Source organism: Marmota flaviventris, chromosome 18 (genome assembly GCF_047511675.1).
Source record: "Marmota flaviventris isolate mMarFla1 chromosome 18, mMarFla1.hap1, whole genome shotgun sequence".
Lineage (NCBI taxonomy): Eukaryota > Metazoa > Chordata > Mammalia > Rodentia > Sciuridae > Marmota > Marmota flaviventris.
Window position 1 is genome coordinate 52,702,827 of NC_092515.1, and position 23,884 is coordinate 52,726,710.

The window sequence follows — 23,884 nt, forward strand, 5'->3', positions numbered from 1 at the left end:
CCCGGGCCGGCCGGCAGGAGCCAGGGCGGGAGCGAAGGAAGGAGCCAGTTGGCCCCCAGCTCCTGCTACGCTCCCCAGCCGAGACCTTGGGGCCACGCCTCGGGGGAGGGGCGGTGGCCGAGGGCGGGCGCAGCTGGGTCGGGGGAAAGGGAGGGCACAGGTGGGCTCGAGGGACACCAGGGCCACATCGTCGGGACGAGGATGCCAAAGGGCGCTCGCAGGGTCACCTCTCAGCCCACAATGGTTCAAAAAAGTTGTCGTCCCCTCAATCTCCAGAGGAGGGAGGCTCCCGGGAGGACAAAAGGCCCTTGTGAAGGAAATCGAATCTTAATCTTGCCCCCCCCCATTCCCCCACCCCCGCATTCTCCGCTCTCGGTGGCATCCTCGCAGCGGAGTGACTTGGAATCCAAACTGCTCCCCAAGTTCTCAGCCTCAGCACAAAGCCAACACCCAGACACCTTGATGCCAGGGGTACCCTCGCAGGCTCCTTGACTTAGTAGCCCAAGCGGGAAGGCCAAGAGGCCAGGTGGCTTTCAGGAATTGGGCCCCGCAGTTGACCCCGCTTCCTGTCTCCTCCCTACCCTACTCTCGACCCCAGGCACAGGTTTGATAGCAGGTCCAGATAAATACAGGATACATTTCAACAAATAAAACATATCATCCCTACACCCCCCCACCCCTTACAAATAACAGGGCAGAGTCCAGGCGAAGGACAGAGCAATGCAAAGACTTGTAATCCCTGATCTGAAACAAGTCCCTGCTGCCGGGAGTGTGAATTAGTACCAACCCTGGCTGTGGGTTGGCAAGATGAATTAAGGTCCTTAACCATGGTCATCAGCTTTTTGAATTAGTAATTCCTTTCTAGGACCTATCTTTTTTTAAAATATTTATTTTGTAGTTGGACGCAATACCTTTATTTTATTTATTTTTATATGGTGCTGAGGATGGAACCCAGGGCCCCACACATACTAGGGGAGCGCTCTACCGCTGAGCCACAACCCAGCACCCCACGCCGCCCCGCCCAGGACCTATCTTAAGGAACTAAACCAGCAACAAGTATTTATATAGAGAGGTTCATAGAAAGTGGGTTTTTTGGGGGGGATGTGGAGGAGTTGTGGGAAAAAAATAGGAAAGAGTAGAAATATGTGTATCAGAATGCCAAATGCCAATCATGATAATTTAGGGATTCAGACAAGAGTTATTATTATTTTAAATTTAAGGTTTGTGTCATTTACAAATTTTCCTTAGTAGGCATTTAGAACTTATTTGGTCCAAAAGTTACAAAAATCTTTTAAATTGCATGAATAGAAAGAGGAGAAGAAGATGGAGGAGGGCAGATGGGAGAAAAGAGGGAGAAGGGAAAGCAAAGGGGAGAGAGGGCTTTACTAACTTTACATGACAGAACCTTGGTGGGTCATTAGGTCCTGGCGCCTGATTCCAGCAGAAACTGATCATTTGACAAAATTAGGAATCTTTGTCTTGCCTTGACCCCAAATACTGAGTAACAATCTCAAACCCTGATTTAGCTCTGGGTTGTAGCTCAGTTGATGAAATCCTATTTCTCACCTTTTCTTCCTCTTGCAACTCTGCAGTGTGGTTCAAGTTCAGAAGCTACCATCATATGATCTGAAAATAATTTGATATTCACCAGACACAGTTGTAATTTTCCATGCTGTGGTTTCCACAGGCCATGTGGATTCCACCAAAAACTCACATTTACTTGGGGTTGGACCAGAAGACTTTTGCCAGAGAACCAACAAAAGCTCCAAGGTCTCTGGGCAGAGTCTTGGCAGAGGAAGCCTGCCGGTGAGTAATGGAGAAGAGTGCGCAACTTCTGCACTCCCTATTCTTCCCCCTCCAAACCCGTTCCCTCTATAAAGCCACAGACAACCTTCCATTTTGAATATTTTAATTAGAAAGTTATAAAACATCATTAATTCTCCATATAAATCTCACATTAGAATAATTTAATAAAATGCAATGCTTATCTTCAGCCATCTTTCCATATCCCATTACCTATTTGAGATTTAAACCAGAAACCATTTTTCATTTATATCTCAAGGGAAAAATATGTAGGTATATAAATAGCTCTAAATATTTTAAAAGAAGTCAGAGAAACTAGTGTTCAGGAATTTTCCTGCCTGAATACTTCAACATAGCTGTTTCCAACAATCTCATTTTGGTCAGCCTGAAAGAAAAGATGCTTTGGAAATAAGAATTGAATCTCCAAAGTAAGTTGAGGCATACACAGAGGGGTGTTTGTTAGTGGACATGAAGCATGGGTCACAGGGGACTGTCCTTCCAGTGCTATGACGTGATGGGGATCATAAAGCAGAAGACCTCAGACCAGACTGCATCCTTGCTCAGGGTGAGACTGGGGCTGAATGGCGTCTTCCGTGTACAGCAGAAGCCCACTCTCCCTGCCTGGAAGAGCTGGCAGCTTATCATGCAGCTGCTGGCCAGCCTGGACAGGACTCCCTGAGCTAGCATCCTATTCCTTCCCTTGCTTCTCCTCCTGTCCTCCCCAAAGCACCCCTCTGCTGGGCACCCAGTTCCTCAGTCAAGGGGAATGTGAGGAGCTGGGCTTCCTGCTAGCCCTCCAAATAAACCCTGCGGTTGTCAGGCAGTGGGAGCCAACACCAACAACAACTCCTCTGTCACCCACGTCCTTTCAGGAAGGGGGAGGGCTGTCAAGGAGAAGGAGTGGCAAGGGTCCAGGCTGTTGGGTGAGGGCCAGAGAGAAAGGACCTGTTGTTACAACCCTTGCGTCCCCCACTGCTGCTGGGGGGACTGAATGAAACAGCACTTCTGACTTCAGCCTGCCATTCCAGGGGCACAGACAGAGGGCAAGAGGCAGGGCAAAAAGCCAGCCTCTGTAGCGCAGGGAGAGAGGGTGGTTCAGCTGAGCCCGTGACAGACGGCGTCTGTTAGGCTGAGGCAGGTGGACTGTCCCAGTGTCCTTAAGTCGCCCACCCTCTGCACAGGCTTTCGCTGCTCTTGTGCTGTGCCCTCCCCTTGCAGTTCTCCAGTTAAAGGACTATGTTCTAGAAATCAAAGCTCTGAATGGGAACTGTAGATACCCAGGAGTAGCAAGTGCTAGGGATTAGCATATTTATCATGAAAGCCCTGAACAGAGTAAAGAGTGGCTTACAATAGGGGGAGGAAAGCACAGGGCTTCTCAGTTCAAAAGAGGAAAAGTCTTTCCTCCACCAGAGATGGGACTCTTTCCAAGATGTCAGAACTGTGATTTTCTCCTATGGGTAAGGCTAAAAACAAAAACAAAAATGAATGATAGCCTCGGGGAACCTTCTGACCTTCCCACAAACTAGTCCCTGACAATTTTGTTGGTGCTTAAGAAAATATGGGATTTGTGTAGAGCAAGATTGGAAAGAACTGTCTTTTGTCTCTGAGGGGAAAAACTCTTATGTAAGCCTTCACGTGTCCACCGCACTGTTTTCAGAAATGTGGTAACACGGCAGTTCTCAGAAGACAACAGTGAGGTAGCCTCGGTCCTGCTGAGTCTTCAGAAAGGTCTTCTTAGGATAAGTGCTCCTTATAGACTTCTCCCGGGGGCATTGCTGTTACAGGGATTGTAGTCACCACTTGATTCTGAAACACAAATATTTTGATTCTCTTGAACACCCAGAGGAAGATGAGCAAGATGCTGACATACTGGACCCAGGCAAACTTCACCATCTCCCAGAATCCTGGCTGGTAAGTACAAAGAGTTAAGGAATAGCAGATGACACGTAAATAAAAGTTGCACTAAAGTGCAGGTCAGACAGGAAATGACAAAAATGTTTCAAGTGCCCTTAAGATAAAAGGAGTAATAAAAAATTATTAAGACATGAATATGGATGATCCTGACCTAGGAGAATTGCTCAGAAAGAAATATGAACAGGAAATGAGCTTTTTTTTCCTGTATGAGCAGTAGCAGACACGGCACAGTTACTTGAGTGGGGCTACAGGGCTGCAGCAACCCTCAATGTAAGGTGTCCCACATCTGTTCCTACTTGGGCAACCTGAGAATCCTTCCTTTCTTTGTGGACACTGAGCCCCCGCTGGCTCTCTAATAAAAAGGATATGAAATGACTTCCACAGGGTATCGGATGACAGCATTAATCACAAATGGAGCTTCCGCGGCCCTGCCCACCAGCCAGATGGGGTTGGCGTCATTCAGGACGGTGGTAACTGCAACACAATTATCAATCATTAATTTAGGATGGCCCTTTGGCAAAAAAGAAAAAAAATATGTATGGGGAGGCTATAAATATTCTTTGATTATTGGGATGCATATATATACACACATATATGCACATACACATGTATTTTGTACTGGAGATTGAACTCAAGAGATATTTTTCACTTCAAAATTCAGAAATAAAAGAAGAAAGAAACTTGCCTGTGCAAAGTTACTCAGGTATTATTCAAGTACTTGTTAAAAACCTGGAAGCAGAGTCCTACTATTGCTGCATAGAATACTACATTGCTGCAGGAATACTATATTGCTAGTAAAAATAAGGCCAAGTAGAACTTTGTATCAGTGTGGCAATATATTTATACTACATAGTTAAATAAATATGAAGAATCTGAATCCCAAAGTGTTTCTACACTATAATAGCTATATGAAAAAGAAGAAAAAGTTGACTTGCAGGTCAATAGTTTTTAATTTTTTAAAAAAGTTCTTCTATCACTAGAATAATGGTATTATTGTATTGTATGAAATTAGGAATAAATATTGGAGATGGCTGGGTGTGGGGTCCATGCTGGCTGGTTGACCAACAACACTTTTGATGCCTTTAGAGAAAACCCTAGGCCACCGATCAGCCCAGCCCAGCATGCTGAGTGGAGCACCAGGATGGCCTGAGTGCCTCAACCCTGTAAGGACTACACATGTTCTGCCTGCCACCAGCACGACAAGGCTCTGTTCCTGCAGGGGGCTGCTCATGGGGGGCGGGGGTGACTCGCTCCTGTCCTCTACTTCTATCTGAAAAATATGGACATCAAAATGTCTTTGGTTTCTTTTATTGGTGTGGCAAGAGGAACATCTCAATTAGACTTCATACACATTAAAATAAGGAAACCCATCAAGCCAGTGGTCACTAACTTGCTGGACCACAAGAGGGGCACTGAGGTGGGAAGAGGCCAAGCTCTGAAAGTGATGAGCGGTAGCTGAATGGCCTACACCCCAGACTTACCATTCCTTTCCTGGTAGGCAGCAACAATGTGGGTTAGGTCATAGTCGTAGGCAAAAGGGCTGGTCCCATTGATCACAGACACCTGGGACACAGCAGGAGGACCTGGAGTGAGCACTTGAGACCTCGCTCTCTTCCCTCTACCCTCCCCACCCCAGAGACCGCCTTCTTGTTCTTGTTGACCTATGCCAGTATCAATAATATTTTCTTCAAGGAGGAATAAGCTCTCTTGCAATAATTTTAAGTTCATTTACTTTTCCAGTAATTCCTTTTGTGGGATTGGAAATGGTGCCAATGTCCACCTTTCACAGGTTTTAAAGCTATTTATACAACATTCCTCTATTTCAATGGGAGAAATAATTTCATTAAATTGTTTTTTTTTTTTTTGGGGGGGGGGAGGGTACCAGGGATTTAACCCAGAGGGGTCTTTACCACTGAGCCATATCCCCAGACCTTTTTTTATTGTTTTGTTTTTGAGACAGGATCTTGCTAAATTGCTGAGGCTGGACTTGAACTTTCAATCCTCCTGTCTCAGTCTTCCCAGTTGCTGGAATGTGGAATTACAGGTGTACACCACCATGCTGAGCAATTCCTTCAATTTCTTTCCTCTCTTTCCCCTCTCCTCTCCTCTCCTTTCCATACTAGGGATTGAACCCAGGGGTACTTTACCACTGAGCCACATCCCCAGCCCTTTTTAAAATTTTATTTAGAGACAGGGTCTTGCTAAATTGCTTAGGGCCTAAATTTCTGAGGCTGGCTTTGAACTCATGATCCTCCTGCTTTAGCCTCCTGAGCCGCTGGGATAATTGCATGTGCCACTTCGCTCAGCAATTCCTTTAATTTTTAAAAATAGACCATATCAGCAATTTAGCAATGCCCTAAGCAACTTAGTAAGATCATGTCTCAAAAAATAAAAAGTGGTAAAGTACCTCTGGGTTCAATCCCCAGTACCAAAAACCAAACAAATGGACAAACCACATATTCAATACCTTTGTCTTTTTTTTCTCCTGATTACTCTCTTTATTTTATTTTTTTTAAAATATTTATTTTTCAGTCTTCGGTGGACACAACATCTTTGTTTGTATGTGGTGCTGAGGATCGAACCCAGGCCGCACGCATGCCAGGCGAGCGCGCTACCGCTTGAGCCACATCCCCAGCCCCTTACTCTCTTAACTTCAAAAAAACAAACAAACAAAAAAAAAACTCTTAAATGTAGAAGTGGAAATAGAAAATGCAAAGGTAAGCATATAATCCTTTATAGCAGGAAATGACTTCCCGCCCTCTATTATCACAGTTCTGTTGATGTAATCTGATCTTCTAAGTTCCATAGTATGTTTACAGAGTATAGTCCTCTCCCTTTGTAACTTAGGCTGACTATAGTTAAAGCCACCATAAATCCCAGTTCATTGGGAACAGTTGTGGTATATGGCTGTAATCACTGATAAAATCCCTTTTTCATTTAAAAACAGCTGAACTGGGCTGGAGATGTGGCTCAAGCGGTAGCACGCTCGCCTGGCATGCCTGCGGCCCGGGTTCGATCCTCAGCACCACGTACAAACAAAGATGTTGTGTCTGCCGAAAAACTAAAAATAAATAAATAAATTCTCTCTCTCTCTCTCTCTCTCTCCTTAAAAAAAAAAAAAAAAATAAATAAAAACAGCTGAACTCAATTTACATGGTTCCCCTGTGAAATAAATGGGAATAAATGATTATCATGAGGCATGAGGTATGGACTTAGCTTCTGGCTCTGTTACTTGGAAGCTATGAGATTTGGGGGAAATTAATTAATGCCTATAAGCCCCAGTTTCCTCATGTGCAAAATAAGAGTTCATTCATTCATTAAATACCTCTGAACAGACAATGTGCCAGGCACTGTTTAAGCGCTAGGGTGATGGTATACAAGATATCAGCACTTTTAACACTGAGGCAGAAAACAAACACACCAGAAACATATCTTTAGGATGTTAGATGGCAGTAGGAAAAGTCATTCTGCCTGAAGAATGCTGGAGGAAGGAGGTCCAGGGAGAGACTGTGCTCAGGGACCTGTGTGGATTGGTCCAGTAGGCTCCCTGCATAACTAGCAGAGGGAATGGCAAGTGCAAAAGCCCTGAGGTAGAAGCTGCTTCTTAGATTCAAAGAATAGCAAAGGCCAGCAGGGCTAGAACAGAGGAAGGGGGCAGTGACAGGACAAGTGGCTGGAAAGCTGGGAAATGACAAGTATAAGCAACCAATCTCAGGAGGTTGCTGTGATGATTAAATAAAGCCAGGCATGGTGGAGCACGCCTGTAATCCCAGTGGATCAGGAGACTAAGGTAGGAGGATTGCAAGTTTGAGGCCAGCCTCAGCAACTTGGTGAGGCCCTAAGCAACTTAACTAGACCCTGTCTCAAACCAAAAAATAAAAAAGGCTGGGAATGCAGCTCAGTGGTTAAGTGCCCTTGGGTTCATTCCCTGGTACCAACCCCCCACCCCCCACCCCCCCAAAAAAAACATTAAATAAGATGTTGTATGCAACCTTTTTCTCTTTCTTTTTCTTTTGAGACATTGTTGCCCAGGCCTTGCTCCAATTCCTGGGCTCAAATGTTCCTCTTGCCTCAGCCTCTTGAGAGCTGGAAATAAAGGTGCAGGCCACCACACCTGACTATAAACTTCTTAACTCAGGCCTGGCAGATGTTACATATTCAACAAATGGTGGCTAGTATTATTTTTATATGTTTTACATGAAAAGCTTACATGATCATATGGAATACACTGTGTGTGCGTACCTGAAAGCAATAAGCAATTTAGTTCTTCAATAAAGACAGACATTTCCCCCCTCTCTCTTCCTGGGTATAAATCAAGGTAAACCTCCATATTCTGTAAGAATTTATGGCAAGAATTCCTCAGAAGTCCTCATCTGTACCACCCACAGGGAAATGCTATTTCCAACTTTCATTTCTCTTCAAAGAATGTGATAAACATACAGGAACAAAGAAGGTGGGTGACAAGAAGCATTCTTACATTATATCGGACATCTAGGCCACTGTAGCCTAGCGGCTGCTTCTGCTGCAACCTTAGGTCTCCATTTACATACAACTGGGACCCAGGAACAGCAAAGGAAGACTGGAGAAATGCCATGCTCTGCATCACAAAGGTTGACATCCTCTGAAATCATAAGAAGGAGAGATGATATTAATTGCCATTGTATCTGAAGGGTTCTGGGTTGATAGTCACTGTCTATGGCTTAAGCTGAGGGTCTTCATGTATCTGGGTTAGCCACATGAGAGGCCCTGTTCCCAGAACCCTCTGAGCTATTAATAATTAATGTATATTCATATGACCCCAATGAAAAACATGCAATTTGCTTAAGTCAAATTCCCTATAATGAATGCTTCTGGAAAGCAGGAGGATTCCATTCTTTTAAAAGACAAAAAGGAGAGGATGGGCCTCCTTAAGGACCAACTCACGTGCAATTGGTAGGAGAAGGTCAAGATGAGCTGCACACCAAGGACGTGCTCTGTGGGCTGCAGAGGAAGCTCCAGCTTAAGATGTAACATGTCCATTTTCCCATCCTGGTTCCTGTCTTCTTCTCTAGACTAGGAAACCCAGAGAGGGTCAGTGGCCTGGTCCTTAACAAGAATCTGAAGAATCCACATCACTTCTGTACCTACACAATGACCCGCTGTTCTGCTGTACACAGGTAATTACCTCCCTCAAGGAGAGAGAGAGAGAAGAATTGGTGTGAATGGATCTTTACCGGGAAAGACACAATGTATACAGCCCTTGACATTCACCCCTGTGCCTTTCCAGGGTTCACAGGCTGAATGGAATAACAATAAACATCTGGATAGCATCATCTCTTTTCAGTTACCTAATTTTAACTTGCTTATTGGTATTTTTCGGTATTTGGTATTCTTAGTATTTTCTCTTTTCTTTTTCCTTCTGGTATCGGGGATGGAATCCCGGGGCACTTTACCACTGAGCCACATCTCCAGCCCCTTCTTATTTTGGAACAAGGTCTTGCTAAATTGCTTAGGGTCTCACTAAGTTGCTGAGGCTGGCCTCAAATTTGTGGTCCTCCTGCCTCAGCCTCAGAGTTGCTGGGATTATAGGCATGTACCACTGTGCCTGGCTTTTTTTCTTTTTTAAAATAAATAAGTCTGAATTTATATAGAAAATTTAAACAGCTCATCAGAATTGTTTGCTATAGCTTTAGAAGTCCTCCCTCCCTTTTTTTCTAAAGTGCTGGGGGTAGAACCCACAGTCTCATGTGTACCCCTTCTCCCACTGAGGTGTACTCCCAGTCCTAAGCCAGATTTTAAAAACAGAAACAAAGAAAGAAACCCAGCACTCCCATTCTAATTACTATGTTCCTCCAAAAAATTCAACAGAAAATCACTAAGCCCTGAATATACAATCTCCAACCACAATTGTCTTTGCTTCAGGGTCCTGGTGAAGGCCCATCCATCTCAGGACTTTTAAGCCTTGTGTATCTTTTAGTACCAATCAATAAAATGAAAAAAGGAAGCTAAGTGAAATCAGCCAGGCCCTAAAACCACAAATGTTTTCTATTATGGACATGAAACTAAAGAAAATAGATACAAATCTGAGGGCAAGAGAGAAATCACAGCTCATAAATCATATGTAGGCAATATTCAATGTATTAAAATATCAATACCCAGTCTTGCCATGCAGGCTTGCCCCATAATGACCCTACAATAACCAGCAGAAGAGGACAATCACTGAAATGTAATCACTACTGACTCTGGTCCTCAGCACGACTCTGGATCTTGGTGCTATAAGCGGTCCCCTTCCCACCACGTTCCCAGATGCTACCAGGGAATGTCAACATTGCCACATGCTCCTCCCTCTTTTGGTTCACTTTGCTCCCTACTATTACCATTTTGTGAGGAAGACTTTTTTTTTTTTTTAATGTCTTTCAGGCTAGTAAGGCTGTTTGAGATAAAGATGTCAATTTTCAGAAACTTTCAATTATTTCTTTCTTTCCAGACAATAATGTCCATGTCCTTGACCTTATGATAGACAAACCTACCCTCCTTCTTCCACTGGTTTCTACTGTCTGGCCTGTCGCATCAGCTTCACCAGGGTAGCGGGGAGATCTGTGCTACCAGGACTGATGATCGAGTACCCGAGGCAATTCTGACTTAGTAATTAAGAGTGGGCTGGAAAGAGGCTGTCTGTGTTCCTGCCCGTTTCCTTCAGCTGATATCTGGGAAGATGATGAGGGACTGACTTTCTGTAAAGAACCCTCACCTTCAGGATCTTAGGACTGGACATGAAAACAAGGAACTGTCTTCTCCATTTGAATCAATTTGAGAGAAGGCGGTGGCCAGACGCCAACACAGTGTGGGAGGAAGAGAAACTCATCTCATTTGGTCTTTTTAATAAATGTCAAGCCTAGATATCAGGCCCTCCAGGCAGAGCAAGTATTATCCCCATTGTATAAATGAGAAATTTATACAATTTAAGCTGGGGGCACAGGTACAGCTAGTAATGATAAAGACTGGATTTGAGATAAGGTCTTTGACATCAAATCTGGATCCCTAACTAGGACTATGTTCAGATCCACCCCCCCTAAAAAAAAATTCAAAGAGAACTGTTGACTAGGACAAACCTTTTTGCAAAAAGGTTACATAGATATTTGTGTGCACATTTTCACTCCAAGTTCACAGAGGACAAAGACATGGCAGAGTACCATAATTAGTGTCTGCTTTTAAAACTGGCTCATTAATCTGTCAAGTACTGTTTTACAGAGATTGAACCCAAAGGCACGACATTCCCAGCCCTTTGTGGTTTTTATTTATTTTGAGCCAAGGTCTCCCTAAGTTGCTTAAGCCTCCCTAAATTGGTGAGGCTGGCTTTGAACTTACAATCCTCCTGTCTCATTGGGATTACAGGTCTGTGCCACCAAATTCAGTTGTCAAGTACTTTCTGAAGCCCTACAACGGACCAGGCACTGTTTCAGATGGCTGGGAATAAAATTACAACAAAATAGACAAAGTTTTCATCCCAATGGAGCCAAGATTCCCAGCAGGAAAGATAGAAAACAGTTAAAAATAAACAAACATGTTAACAATACCGGGTAGCGTTAAGTACCCAAAGAAAAATAAAACAAGCTAAAATTAGAGGATGATGAGTGAAGGCAGACATTAACAAATTTTTACAGAACATTCTATAACCTGATCTGTTGGTGACTTGAATGAAGAGGAATGACAAGGCACAGGAACGTCTAGGGGAAGAGTGATTCAGGCTAAGGAAGGCCCTGTGCTCTAAGTGTGGGGCGAGGGGTAGTGGCTGGGAGCTGGGCAGCAAGAGTAAAGGGGAGGGCAGCAGAAGAGGAGGGTGAGTGAATGCTGCATCTCCCACAGATGACCTCTTACCCGGCTGGATTCTCACCCTCTGGGCTGGCAAGAGGGGCTACCTGTCTATGCTACTGCTCGAACCATTGATGAAATCAATTCTAGTGCAGGTACCTCCATAGTATTGAGGAAGGACCCACCAGAGGAACCCGTAAGGTGGAGGAGAGCTTTCTGTTTGCTTCTTGTCCCCGTTTGGGTCACCCCAGCAGTGGTTCTTCATTCTGGCAGGTCGCAACTGGTTGAAGCTTGTTCCCACTCCTAGAACCAGGCACATCGTGGCTCCTACTGGCAGAGACTAAACGAGAGCCAGCAGGCAAAGGACAATGTGGTTTTTCAGCATCTCAGCATGAGCATCAGGGAGCAGAGCATCAGGGAGCAGAGCATCAAGGAGCAGAGCATCAGGGATCAGAGCATCAGGGAGCAGAGCGTGCACAGGAGGTGGCCTTGGGGTTACAGGTACCTCATAACAGGGCACACACAGGGCAAATGGCTAGCTGTGACCACACCCAGGGCACACTATGTAGCTGTGACCGTTGTTCCCAGGATGTCCTGACTTGCAACATTTTTTTTTCATCAGAGTTTCTACAGAATCTGATAGTTTGTTGGAATTTTGTTTGGTTCCTACTTCATTTTTACCTTTCATTCTGAGTCAGGTTCTTTTACTAAGTGCTGATTTCATAATTTATATCAGGGTCCATTTCACCATAGACTTGTCATTACTGGGTTCTCATTTTTTTCTTTTTATGCTGAAAATACAGATGGATACTGATATTTAGGTCTCTAGCAAAGTAGGACTGCTACTTCATGATTCCCATATCCATCAAATCCTTACCTCCTGTATTTGGATGAGTCTAAAATACCATCAATTACAAACTGCATCATTACTTTACATAGCAGGGAAAATATTTTCAATTAAATGATGGCATAATGTTTTCTAATCTCTGGAGTATTTTATACTTATTGAAGGAATTTTTAGATTTATATCAGATATCACATTTATATCAGATATTTATATCAAATTTCACATTTATTCACATGGAAATATAAGCAAAATAAATTGATCCAGAGATTCCTAAAACTTCTTCATAGTCTCATTCTTTTGAATCACATTTTAACTCATTCAATCATATCCATACTTTTCCATGAAATCTTGTCTTCGTACCATCAAGCATGCTGGTGATACAGCATTTAAAGAAATAATTCATAAAGAGAACTTAAATCCATTGGTCTGTGTCCTTAAGCAGGCTTTGAAATCATGCAGCATTATCCTATTTTTTAAATGCCTCCTGAGCCTTCCCTTATCCAATCTCCGTCTTTAGGGGTTTAGAATAATGTTTCACTACTGACTTGGGGAAGGTGTTTTTTGTTTGTTTGTTTTTTCATGTTGCTGATTCCCCTTCTGCAAGTTTTGACAATGGCACTTTTGATGTTTGCATGTGGGTAGACAACCGGGCCAGGCCTGCCTTATAGTTAACAGCTAATGTCAGCTACCCTCACAGGAAGACACGCTCTGATTTCAGAGATGAGGAAAAGTCGGGGCTTAGTCACGTGGTTCTCCCAGCTCTTGCTCCAGCCCAGGATCCTCCTCTCACCTTCAGCTCCCCATCCCCCAGCTCCACACAGGCCTTCAAGAGCCACGCCCGGCTCAATAGGGTTCACTCTGTTTATTTCTCTCTCTTTTGAAAAACAACAAAAGCTAGACGTTCAGAGGATTAAAAACATACGGATTTTAGAGATGCTGTCCAAGGTGATCTGACTAAAGCAGAAGCGTGGCTGTCTGCGACTTCTGAGGCATCTTCCAAAATTAGCAACAGCAAAGCTGTCTCCCAGCATTTTGGTCAAGCCCTTGACCTAAAAACCATCATTTCTTGGCTTCTTGGGCAGACAGTTTCCAGACAGGTTGAAGCCAGCCTGGCTTTATGTTCAGCCTTGGAAAATAAAAAAAAAAAATTTTTGTTGTAATAGGATTAAGAGTATAAGATTTGATGGGCTGGGGTTGTGGCTCAGTGGCAGAGCACTTGCCTCACATGTGTGAGGCACTGGGTTCAATTCTCAGCACCGTATATATATAAATAAGTAAAAGGTCCATCAACAACTAAAAAAAAATATTTTAAAAAAAGCATAAGATTTTAATCTGAAATATGAAGTTTCCATCCAGACTCTGGTCACCTGAAAGCTTGAGCAAATGACATCACTTCTCTGAGTATATTTCTTCATCTGTAAAATGCAGGTATGACCTCTATCTCACAGGGTTACTGTGAGGATAAACAGAGACTAGCTCTTTAACAATGAAGAAACACAATGGAATATTACTCAGCATTAAAAGAGAATAAAATTATGGCATTTGCAGGTAAATGGATGGAGTTGGAGAATAAGTGAAGTAAGCCAATCCCCAAAAACTAAAGGCTGAATATTTTCTGATAGTGGATGCTGACCTATGATGGGGGCGGGGCAGGGGGGCATGGGAAGAATGGAAGAACTTTGGATTGGGCAAAGGGGAGGGTGGGGAGGGGTTATAGGGGTAGGAGAGATAGTGGAATGAGAATGGACATCATTACCCTAGGTACATGTATGACTGTACGAATGGTGCATCTCTATATCGTGTACAACCAGAAAATTGAAACGTTGCACTCATTTGTGTACAATGAATTGAAATCCATTCTGCTGTCATGTACAACTAAGTAGAACAAATTTAATTTTTTTTAAATGAAGAATACACAAAAAAATGTTATAGTTAACACTAAGTGATTACTATGGGCCAAGTACTATTAAAGAACTTTGTTATGTAACGATTAAATGCTTATCACCTGCCTAAGGCATAGTAAACCAATAATAATTTTTACTGCTATGGCTTATAAGTGTATTACTAAGCTATTGCTTGTATTTACGAATATTGAAGACATGATTCACATGCCATAAAAATCGGCCTTTTACAAAAACATTTAGTTGAATGCAATGCCACATTAATTCTCAGAGACTCCAGAGGCTTAGGAAGGAAGATTGCAAGTTCAAGGCCAACCTTAGCAACTTAGTGTTCCCTCCCCTTCCCCACAAAAAAATTGCTGGGGACTTAGCTCAGTGGTAAAGCACTCCTGGGTTCAATTTCTGATCACCAAAAATAAAATTTTAAAATAAAATAAAAAATAAAAACGTAACTCCACACATGTGCAGGCACACAGGCACACACCACTCCCAGTCTGTTCCCCCATGATGCCCTGCTCTGCCTTGGGACTTTGCCAGTAGGAGAAAGACTGGAGGTGACGATGTCATAAATTATAGACCCGGCCCATCCCAGAATGAAGGGCATAGGGAGACTAAGAAACTAAGAAAAAAGGAGTTATGGTCTTGTGTTTTACTAACAGTGTAAAATTATCCAGTCTGGGGATAGTAGTCCTGAGTTCAATCCCTACCACTGAAAACAAACAAGCAAACAAACAAAAGCAGTATTAAAGAGAATTAATGGTCTGGGCACCATAAAAATAAGAGGTGGTCTTGGCTTCTTAGACTTAAAATTGGAACCTGCACAGCAGAGGCAGGGGGAGACCATGGGTGGTGCCTTCCAGGGAGAAATTTCTGGTTATAGAGATAAGAGCTAACTAGCAGTTCAACTGGGGAGCCAACCAGTTGTGATGAATGAGCAAGTAAAAAGAACGAGTGAATGAAACCTAATGCTTATCCTTGTTTTAATGATTATTGTAAGTTTTCACGATTATTTCTTAGACTCAAGTATCTAGAAGTATAAGAGAGAAATACACAAATATAAAGAAAAAATTCTACCAACAATTCAAGGCACAAAATGCTATCTTTTTTTTTTTTTTTTTAATTCCAAACAAAATAACTAGCAAGTTATTTTGTTTGGAATTAAAAAAAAAAAAAAAAATGTTTGGATTGAGTCCAGACTTTGGGCCGGCTAGGCAGGTACTCTTCCACTGAACCACAACTCCTCCCCCCCAAAAATAAAGTTTTTCACTTTTGGAAAGGAGATACATAAAAAGTTGAACACAAAAAACATGAATACTGAGTACATGATGAAAAGTCAATCTACAGCTGGGCATGGTGGCACATGCCTGTAATCCCAGCGGCTCTGGAGGCTGAGGCAGCCTCAGCAAAAGTGAGGTGCTAAGCAACTCAGTGAGACCCTGTCTCTAAATAAAATACAAAATAGGTGGGGATGTGGCTCAGTGCCCCTGGGTTCAATCCCCGGTCCTGTGCCCACCTCTCCTGCCTCGCACCCCCAAAAGTCAATCTACTTCCCTGCTGGCCCCCCATCTAGTCATTCTTCCTCAGAGACAGTATATTCTCAAATAAGAATAAAAATGAGCAACATGTAATCATTAGTGAGAAGCAAATGAAAGATATGTGTTTCCTGCTCTAATCCCTGCCCACCTCCCAGGTGGGGATTGAATCCAAGGCCTTCAGAGTACATCTGCTTTGCCACTGAAATAAATCCACTGCCCTCCAGTTCTACTTTTAAATTCACTGTAAAAGACCACATCACGCCAGGCACAGTGGCGCATGCTTATAATTCCAGTGATTTGGGAGGCTGAGGCATGAGGATTGAAAGTTCAAAGCCAGCCTCAGCAATTTAGGGAGACAATAGACAACTTAGCAAGACCCTTGCTCAAAATAAAAAATACAAAGGGCTGGGGATGTAACTCAGTGGTAAAGCATCTCTGAGTTAAATCCCAGTACTAAAAACAACAACAACAAACCTGATCATTTAAAGAATCAAAGAATTCAATGATGTTACAAAAACATATAGCTTCCACAGCAAAAAAATTTTTTAATCTCATTTACCTGATTAGTGTTTTTAGAAATGTATCCCTAGGTCTTTAAATAACATTTGCATTAGCCTTGTCAGTTTCTCAGTTTTAGGAATTCTCTATTGGCCTCCCAAAGGAAAGATGATTTAGCTCCCCTCCCCTTCCACCAGCCCTGTCTGCACACTTCCCCACAATCAAGTTAAACCCATGTTTTGGTCAGCAAATATTCAGTGTTCACATAACTAAGACTATGTAAATCCTATTCAAAACCCTGATTACTTTTTCTTCATCACATTTTATTTCCCTGCAGTTCATAATTACTTTGTTTGCTTAGATTTCTATGTACTTATGCAATTTCAACAAACACCTTCTATTTCAATTCCTCACAACTTACAATTTCAAAGTTTAAAATTTAAGCTGGTCACAGTGGATGTGCACCTGTTGGCCCAGCTACTGGGCAGGCTGAGGCAGGAGGATCACTTGAGCCCAGGAGTTCAGGACCACCCTGGGTAGGATAGAGAGACCCTATCTCAGGGAAGGAAAAAAAGAAAAGGTATAAGATTTAGTCAAAATCTTGGGGCTGGAGTTGTAGTCCATTGGTAGAGCGCTTGCCTAGCATGTGTGAAACACTGGGTTTGATACTCAGCACCCATAAAAATAAATAAAGATTTTGTGTCCATCTACAACTAAAAATATATATTTTTTTAAAAAAGATTCAGTTAAAATCTTGTTCATGGAAATAGTGTCCTTACCAATTAAAAAGTTGGAGCAAATCAATATGGGCCAACAGGGAACTGGATAAATTTATTAGTTTTTCCATATCATGAAATACTTTGCAGATCTAAAAAGGGTAGGTTTATTAAAAGTATTCATACATGCACCAGACTGTCTTTAATTTGTCATTATGTATATGAGAAATTCTAATATTTGACAATGAACATATACACTTTTGTAATCAGAAAAAATAAGAATAAATAGGCTGATGGAAAAAAGTGAATTTTTTTTCCCTCACTCGAACAAGTTTTTGCCTTGAAGGCCAAGCATCTCAGAGATGTCCGAAGAGATCTTTTCATACTTCTAAAGGAAAATGTTTTCAGAAAGTGAATGAAAAGGGAGGGGACTGTAAAGAAAGCATTCGCTTATGCTAAACCAAAAGCCAAACTGTAAACAGTAAAATCAACTTGATGCCCTAAGGTTGCAGGATGGAGCAGCATCTAAAGGAAAAAGTCCAGGCGGGCGTGGCTTGGCCAGAGCACGCTGGGGAAGTTGCTTAGCCAATCAGCGCCTGGACTTCCCCGGTCCAGTCGGCCTGAAAAAGCCTGCCTTCCCGTGCCTAGAGTTAGGATGCACCAACGCATCGACACGAGGGAGTTAGCAGAACAGCTATCGGTCTCAGGGTCCGGAACGGGCTTCCACAACCACCCTCTCATCGGGCCATGAACTCGAAAGTGACAGGGAACAGGGTTTTGGCTGGACCTAGGAACTGCCAGCAAGGCTGGCTTTCCGGGAGCCGTGATGTCTGGGAGAAGCAGAATGACAAAACAGACCCACTCTCTAGGAAATTAAACACGGCAGGACAAAGAGCCCGAACAGCCTCCGTGGGCCAAAGTCCTTAAGAGCCAAGCTGCTGTGCCCGGGGTCGAGGCCGTTCGTCCCGGTCCATCCCCTCTCCACCCAGTCCCGGGAGGGTTAGGACCAGGTGGGAACCACACACCGAAACGAGCGGGACGCGCAGGTGATCCCCCTGCAGCCGGTTGAAGGCGGGGAACGTGCTCCAGGCCAGGAACCCGCCGTGCTCCGGCCCCAGCAGGGCCACGAGGAGCACCTGGTGCTGGAAGCGCACGGTCGGCTGCTCCTCGTAGCTGCTCCGCTTCAGCCAAAACCCTGAATTAAAGAGGGCGGTGAGGAGATTAGGAGGGCCGGCCGGGGCCAGCAGCGAACCGCGAGCTGTGCCGCGCACCGGCCCGGACAGTCTCACCGTGGCTCCGGTAGGCCACCAGCAGCGGCGGGATGTAGGTGAGGGCGGCGGCCAGCAGCAGGAACAACGCGGCTTTGGAGCAGAGCCCCGCGCGGTAGCCGCGCTCGGCGGGGTGAGAGAAGAGCTCGTACAGAGCCATGAGCAGCGCGTGCAGTCCCGCCGCTGGCCGGGCGCTCTTCGCGATTCCAGAGGGATGACTAAGTTTGGCTTCTCCTGGTTGCCTTCGCTTTGGTCTCCACGGCAACCAGCAGCGCAGGGAAAGGAACCAATAGCAAGGAAGCGGGGCCTTAGCAGGGAGGAGCTAATGGGGGCGGTGCCCGCTGGAGACCATAGTCTCCTTAAAATCCAGTAGAATGTCTCCCTTCACCCAAGTCGTAGGCATCTTCTTTGTTAACGTTTATGTAAAACAAGATGTTCTTAAAAGTTTATTTAAATGCTTCATTACAGGTCGTCAGTTAAGCCCCAGTGTGGTTCGTACTGAAGTCTAACAATGCACATTAATCCGGCTGCAGCCCTGAACAAGTTTCTGAGCTAAGACCAAAGCCTCTGTTTCCCAATTTTCTGTTCCTTCCACTAAGTCCAAAGAAGGTTAGGACACAAATCCCCTGGCTTTTCGAGAGATAGAGGGTAGTCACTACATAGCTATTTCTAGTATACTTTGTTACTTTGCACTGGGTACAAGTACGGCTGCTGGTTTTAGGAAAGCTATGGTCCTGCTCAAAGATAACTTTGGCTTATCATTTAATTGAATGCTTCCGACACCTAACCAAATTTTCAAACATGGCCGATTATCTTTATGATCCTTAGCCAAGTTCTCATCGCAACGTCCTGAGGTATCAAATTGCTGTGTCAAGAGATAGTGTGAGGTTATGCTTTGAAGTAGAATCCAGTAGTGGATGCCTCTATTTTGAAGGCATATCTAGAAGTGGAGGTTAAGACCTGCACATTTTGGAAAACTATCCCAGGACCCTTACTGTAATCCAATATGTCAATTAATGCTGTTAGCAATAAAATGCTTTTGACATCTTTTGGTCCAGTACTAATCTTTCTTGCTTTAAATCTTTACTTAGGTGGCAACATAGTTTAAAACACAGAAATTGTGCCAGGCGTGGTGGTGGTGCACGTCTGTAATCCCAGCTGCTCAGGAGGTTGAGGCAGAAAGATTCCAAGTTCAAAGCCAGCCTCAGCAATTTAGTGAGACCCTAAGCAATTCAGCAAAACCCTGTCTCTAAATAAAATATTAAAAAGGGCTGGAGATGTGACTCAGTGGTTAAATGCTGTTGAGTTTAATCCCTGGTGCCAAAAAACAACAACAACAAAAATGTGTATGGGCTGGAGTTGTAGCTCAGTGGTAGAGTGCCTGCGTAGCATGTGTGAGGCTATGAGGCACTGGGTTTGATTCTCAGCACTGCATATAAATAAATAAAATTTAAAAATATTTTTGACAGCTAAAAAATAGTTTTTAAAAACCAAACTGTTAGCTTAATTCTGTAGTATGATTCTGACATTATATTGTGTCTATACTTTTTTGTTTGTTTGTTTGGGGACAGTGGGGTTTGAACCCAGGCCCTCAAGCATGCAAAACAAGTGATACACTACTAAGCTACATTCCTAGCCTGTATCAGTTCTTTAAGGATGACTTTCATTTATTTAAATAAGCACTAAAAGAAGGGTCCTTTGGAAAAGATGGATCTAATATACTGTAGATAATTTACTGCTGAGATACAGGGAAGTGACTGATAAGAGAAACAGAGGTGTATAAAGTGCCTCAGCTCTCCTGAGATGCCATGAACTTTTCAGAAATAATTAGTAATAATGGATGCTAACAGATACTCTGCTTCCATGATTTGAAGAAGCTAGTCTTTGTGGTTTTATTTAAAAATTTTTTTTCCAGTACTGGGGATTGAACCTAGGGGTGTCTACCACTGAGCTACATTTCCAGGCCTCTTTTTTTTTATTATTATTATCTTGAGACAGGGAGGGTCTCACTAAGTTTCCAAGGCTGGCCTTTAACTTGTGATCCTCCAGCTTCAGCCTTTCAAGCTGTTGAGATTACAAGCATGCTCCATTGTGCTCAGCTGCTCTAAATTCAATTCTTTGAGAGTATTAGATTTAGAAAATGCTAAAGATCTGTGTATACTGCCATTTTTTCATATATTCATGATGGAGAACTGACTTCTCATTTTCCATTTCCATAATGCTCTTATGTTTCATACAGTTATCTCCAAAGGAGCTCATTCTCATAAAACTACACATTTTAGTCCTATTCCTCTCCTTTAAAGAAGCTCTTATTCAGTCTTTCTAGTCAACTTAGAACTCCTGAATATTTGCTTCAAGGCTTCCAAACATTTATTTTACCTTGGTATTTATATCACTTTCCATTTTCTTCCAACCCCAGGCTTCGTTTTGTTTTTATTTTTGTCTTTTGTTTTTGGCATTGAGGATTTTTTTTTTAAAAGAGAAGAGTGAGAGAGAGAGAGAGAGAGAGGGAGAGAGAGAATTGTTTAATATTTATTTTTTAGTTATTGGCAGACACAACATCTTTGTTTGTATGTGGTGCTGAGGATCGAACCCGGGTCGCACTCATGCCAGGCGAGCACACTATCGCTTGAGCCACATCCCCAGCCCTGGCATTGAGGATTGAGCCCAGAGGTGCTTTACCACTATATACATACATCCCCAGTCCTTTTTATTTTATTTTGAGCATGTATCTCACTAAATTGCTGAGGCTGACCTCAAACTTGCAATCCTCCTGCCTCAGTCTCCTGATTTGCTGGGATTACAGGTGTGTGTGCCACCACACCTAGTCCCAGCCTTTTTTTTTTTTAATTTTTAGTTGTCAATGGACTTTTATTTTATTTATTTATATGTGGGGCTGAGAATCGAACCCAGTGCCTTGCACATGATAGGCAGGCACTCTGCCACTGAGACACAGATCCAGCCCCCCAGCCTTTGTTTTTAACTGGAAAGTTTACCTTTGAAAAATATATCCTTCTCTTTGCATCAGAAGATTCACATTCTGTGTGAAGTCCTCTCTTGCTTAGCCCCACCTGGTTTTGTGCTGGCCTTTTTGTCCTAGTTATCCTTCAGAATCTATGTTCAAATGCCTCTCCAATATTTGAAACTCATCCTGTGAGTTTTTACAGGTCTGTTAATGTGTCATTGCATGTGTCTATTATCCTATTTCTCCTTCTGATTCAGCTCCTCAACTAACCACCTCCTCTAGGAATGCATCCATGGACCTTAGAACAGTCAACAGCTAAATACAATGACCCAACAGCTAAATACAATGACCCAATAGATAAAGAAGATGATGGATGCATATTAAGGCAGATCATACAAGCCAATTAGAATGGTGAACTGAAAAAAGATATCAAAAAAGCACATGAGGAAAGTACATCATTGGGACATTAGGAGATAAGCCTATGAGTTGGTGAGCCGTGGATCTTTTCCCTGAGAAGTATACTTAGTGTTTACACATTGCCTGCTTGGACTAGGGCACAATGACCAGCTGTGTAAAGGGAAGCAAGGGGCCTTGAATCCAGTCCTTTTTCTTTATTGGGGGGGGGGGAGGCAGTACTGGGGCACTTTACCACTGAGCTACATCCCAGTCCTTTTTAATTTTTGAGACAAGGTGAGACAGGTTAAGTAGCCCTCGCTTCAATTCCCAGCTACACACACACACACACACACACACACGTTATATATACACATGTGTATATGTGTGTGTGTATACCCATATGTGTATCTCCCGAATGCAACTGTTTTCTATCACCTCCACAGACACCATCGTTGTCTAATCCAGTGTTATTTTCCACCTGGATTATTACAATCTACTCTTAATGATTTCCCTGCTTCTACCCTCATTTCCCTACCGTCTCTAACTATTTACACAGAAACTAGTCTGATTTTTTAAAAAATACTTTTTTAGTTGTCAATGGACTTTATTTATTTACATGCAGTGCTGAGAATTGAACCCAGTGCCTCATACAGGCTAGGCAAGGGTCTACCATTGAGCCACAACCCCAGCCCTTTTTTGTCATTTTTGGTGCCAGGGATTGAACCCACAGCCTTGCACATGCTAAACATGCATTCTACCAGTGAGCTTAATTCTATGCATCTTAGCCCTGATTGTTTTAAAAGGTCCCAATGTGTTTGTTACAATTCTGTTTAAACCCCTTTACTCACTTCTCATCTCATTCTAGTAAAATCCAAAGTTCTTTGCATGGAATTCATAGTGCCACACACATTGGTATCTTTGATCTCATCTCCTGACACACTTGTTATTCAGCTCCAGGCATGGGAGTTCTTCACATTCCTGGTGTATTCCAACTACTTTATCTAATTAGCATTCTATCCCACCATCACTCTTTAGCAACCTACCAGGCTCTATTTTTCTAAATAGCACCTATCATTACCTGACATTTATTTTTTGTCTTATCCCATTAGAATACAAATCCCATGACAGCAAGGGTGTTGTGTGTTTTGCTCACTGTTTTTCCCCAGCCTCTGGAACAGTGTACTTGTATGCAACAATACCATTTCAAAGCATGAAATTCAAAGAATTTTTCGCTCCATTAAACAAAAATCTATTCTGGTTGCTCCAAATCACAATCTTAAAATAACAAAAATACTTTTAGAATGAAGCTAGATTCCACAACACCCATCAGGAATTTCAGCTACAGGGAATGATGAATTACAGTGCTCAGACATACAGGCCTGAGAGATGCATCAGAATCACAAGCACGTGACAGAGGTCATGTGTGTAATTATGTGAATATTCTTGTTACATGTTCACTAGTTCATAAACAGATGATGACCCAGACCACACTTCCTTGATGACTCTGCTTGGTAAAAAGGTATTACATCACTGAATGGAGAACCTCAAGGATATGCCGAGGCAGGTGACACACATGCTGAGTCCAGATGTGATTGGTAAGTCACTCCCACTGCCAGACAGGCAACTTGTCTCATGACCAGTTCTCAGAGGAATTCTCCAAGTCTAAGGATGAACATTCTTTGCCTCTGTCAGTTAAGGATAAGGGCTTTCTGTGATCAGTGATGTTACACCACTCAAATGCATATTTGTCAATGAATTCCACTACTGTGTATAAAGCACCAATACAAATTAATTAAAAATGTGTATTTGTTATATCTTTCCTAGATGTTTATTCAAATTCTTACTCATGAATTAAAGAAAGAAATGGGATATGTTTAAATCCAGGGCAACCTATTATGCACTCTCCAATAATGGACCCCAGGTGGTCACCAGTAGCCCTCCACACACAGAGCCCACGAACTAGTCTCCTCCAAATATTAAGCCCTAGACCTGTCACCAATCCAAAAAATATTCCCCAAACGTTTCCCTTGTCATCGGCAATCACTAGAAACCTCTTCTGTCATTAATAACCCCAATACGCAGTCACCAAAGCCACTTCTCCCAAAAATACCCCTTTCTATAAGTGCCCTATATTATTAGTCTCATTCTTTCCGGAACCCCACGGCCCCGACACCACACTCCTGTCCACCCCTAGCCGGCGTCCACAACATCACTCACGCACGCACCCGGTAGCCACCGTCCAGTTTTCAC

At 43.0% G+C, this 23,884-nt stretch overlaps 1 protein-coding gene across 1 annotated transcript; it reads right to left on the reverse strand.

The window, feature by feature from the left end:
- Positions 1 to 1,945: 1,945 nt before the first annotated feature.
- Positions 1,946 to 18,441, reverse strand: Tmem231 (transmembrane protein 231). The gene is made up of 7 exons (XM_027933269.2): positions 18,295 to 18,441; positions 18,031 to 18,200; positions 8,641 to 8,769; positions 8,195 to 8,338; positions 5,199 to 5,280; positions 4,086 to 4,191; positions 1,946 to 3,718 (listed from the first exon to the last, which is right to left on the reverse strand). Exons 1-7 carry the CDS (start codon positions 18,431 to 18,433, stop codon positions 3,538 to 3,540), a joined length of 951 nt encoding a protein of 316 aa, XP_027789070.1. The 5' UTR covers positions 18,434 to 18,441; the 3' UTR covers positions 1,946 to 3,537.
- Between the last annotated feature and the right edge of the window lie 5,443 nt (positions 18,442 to 23,884).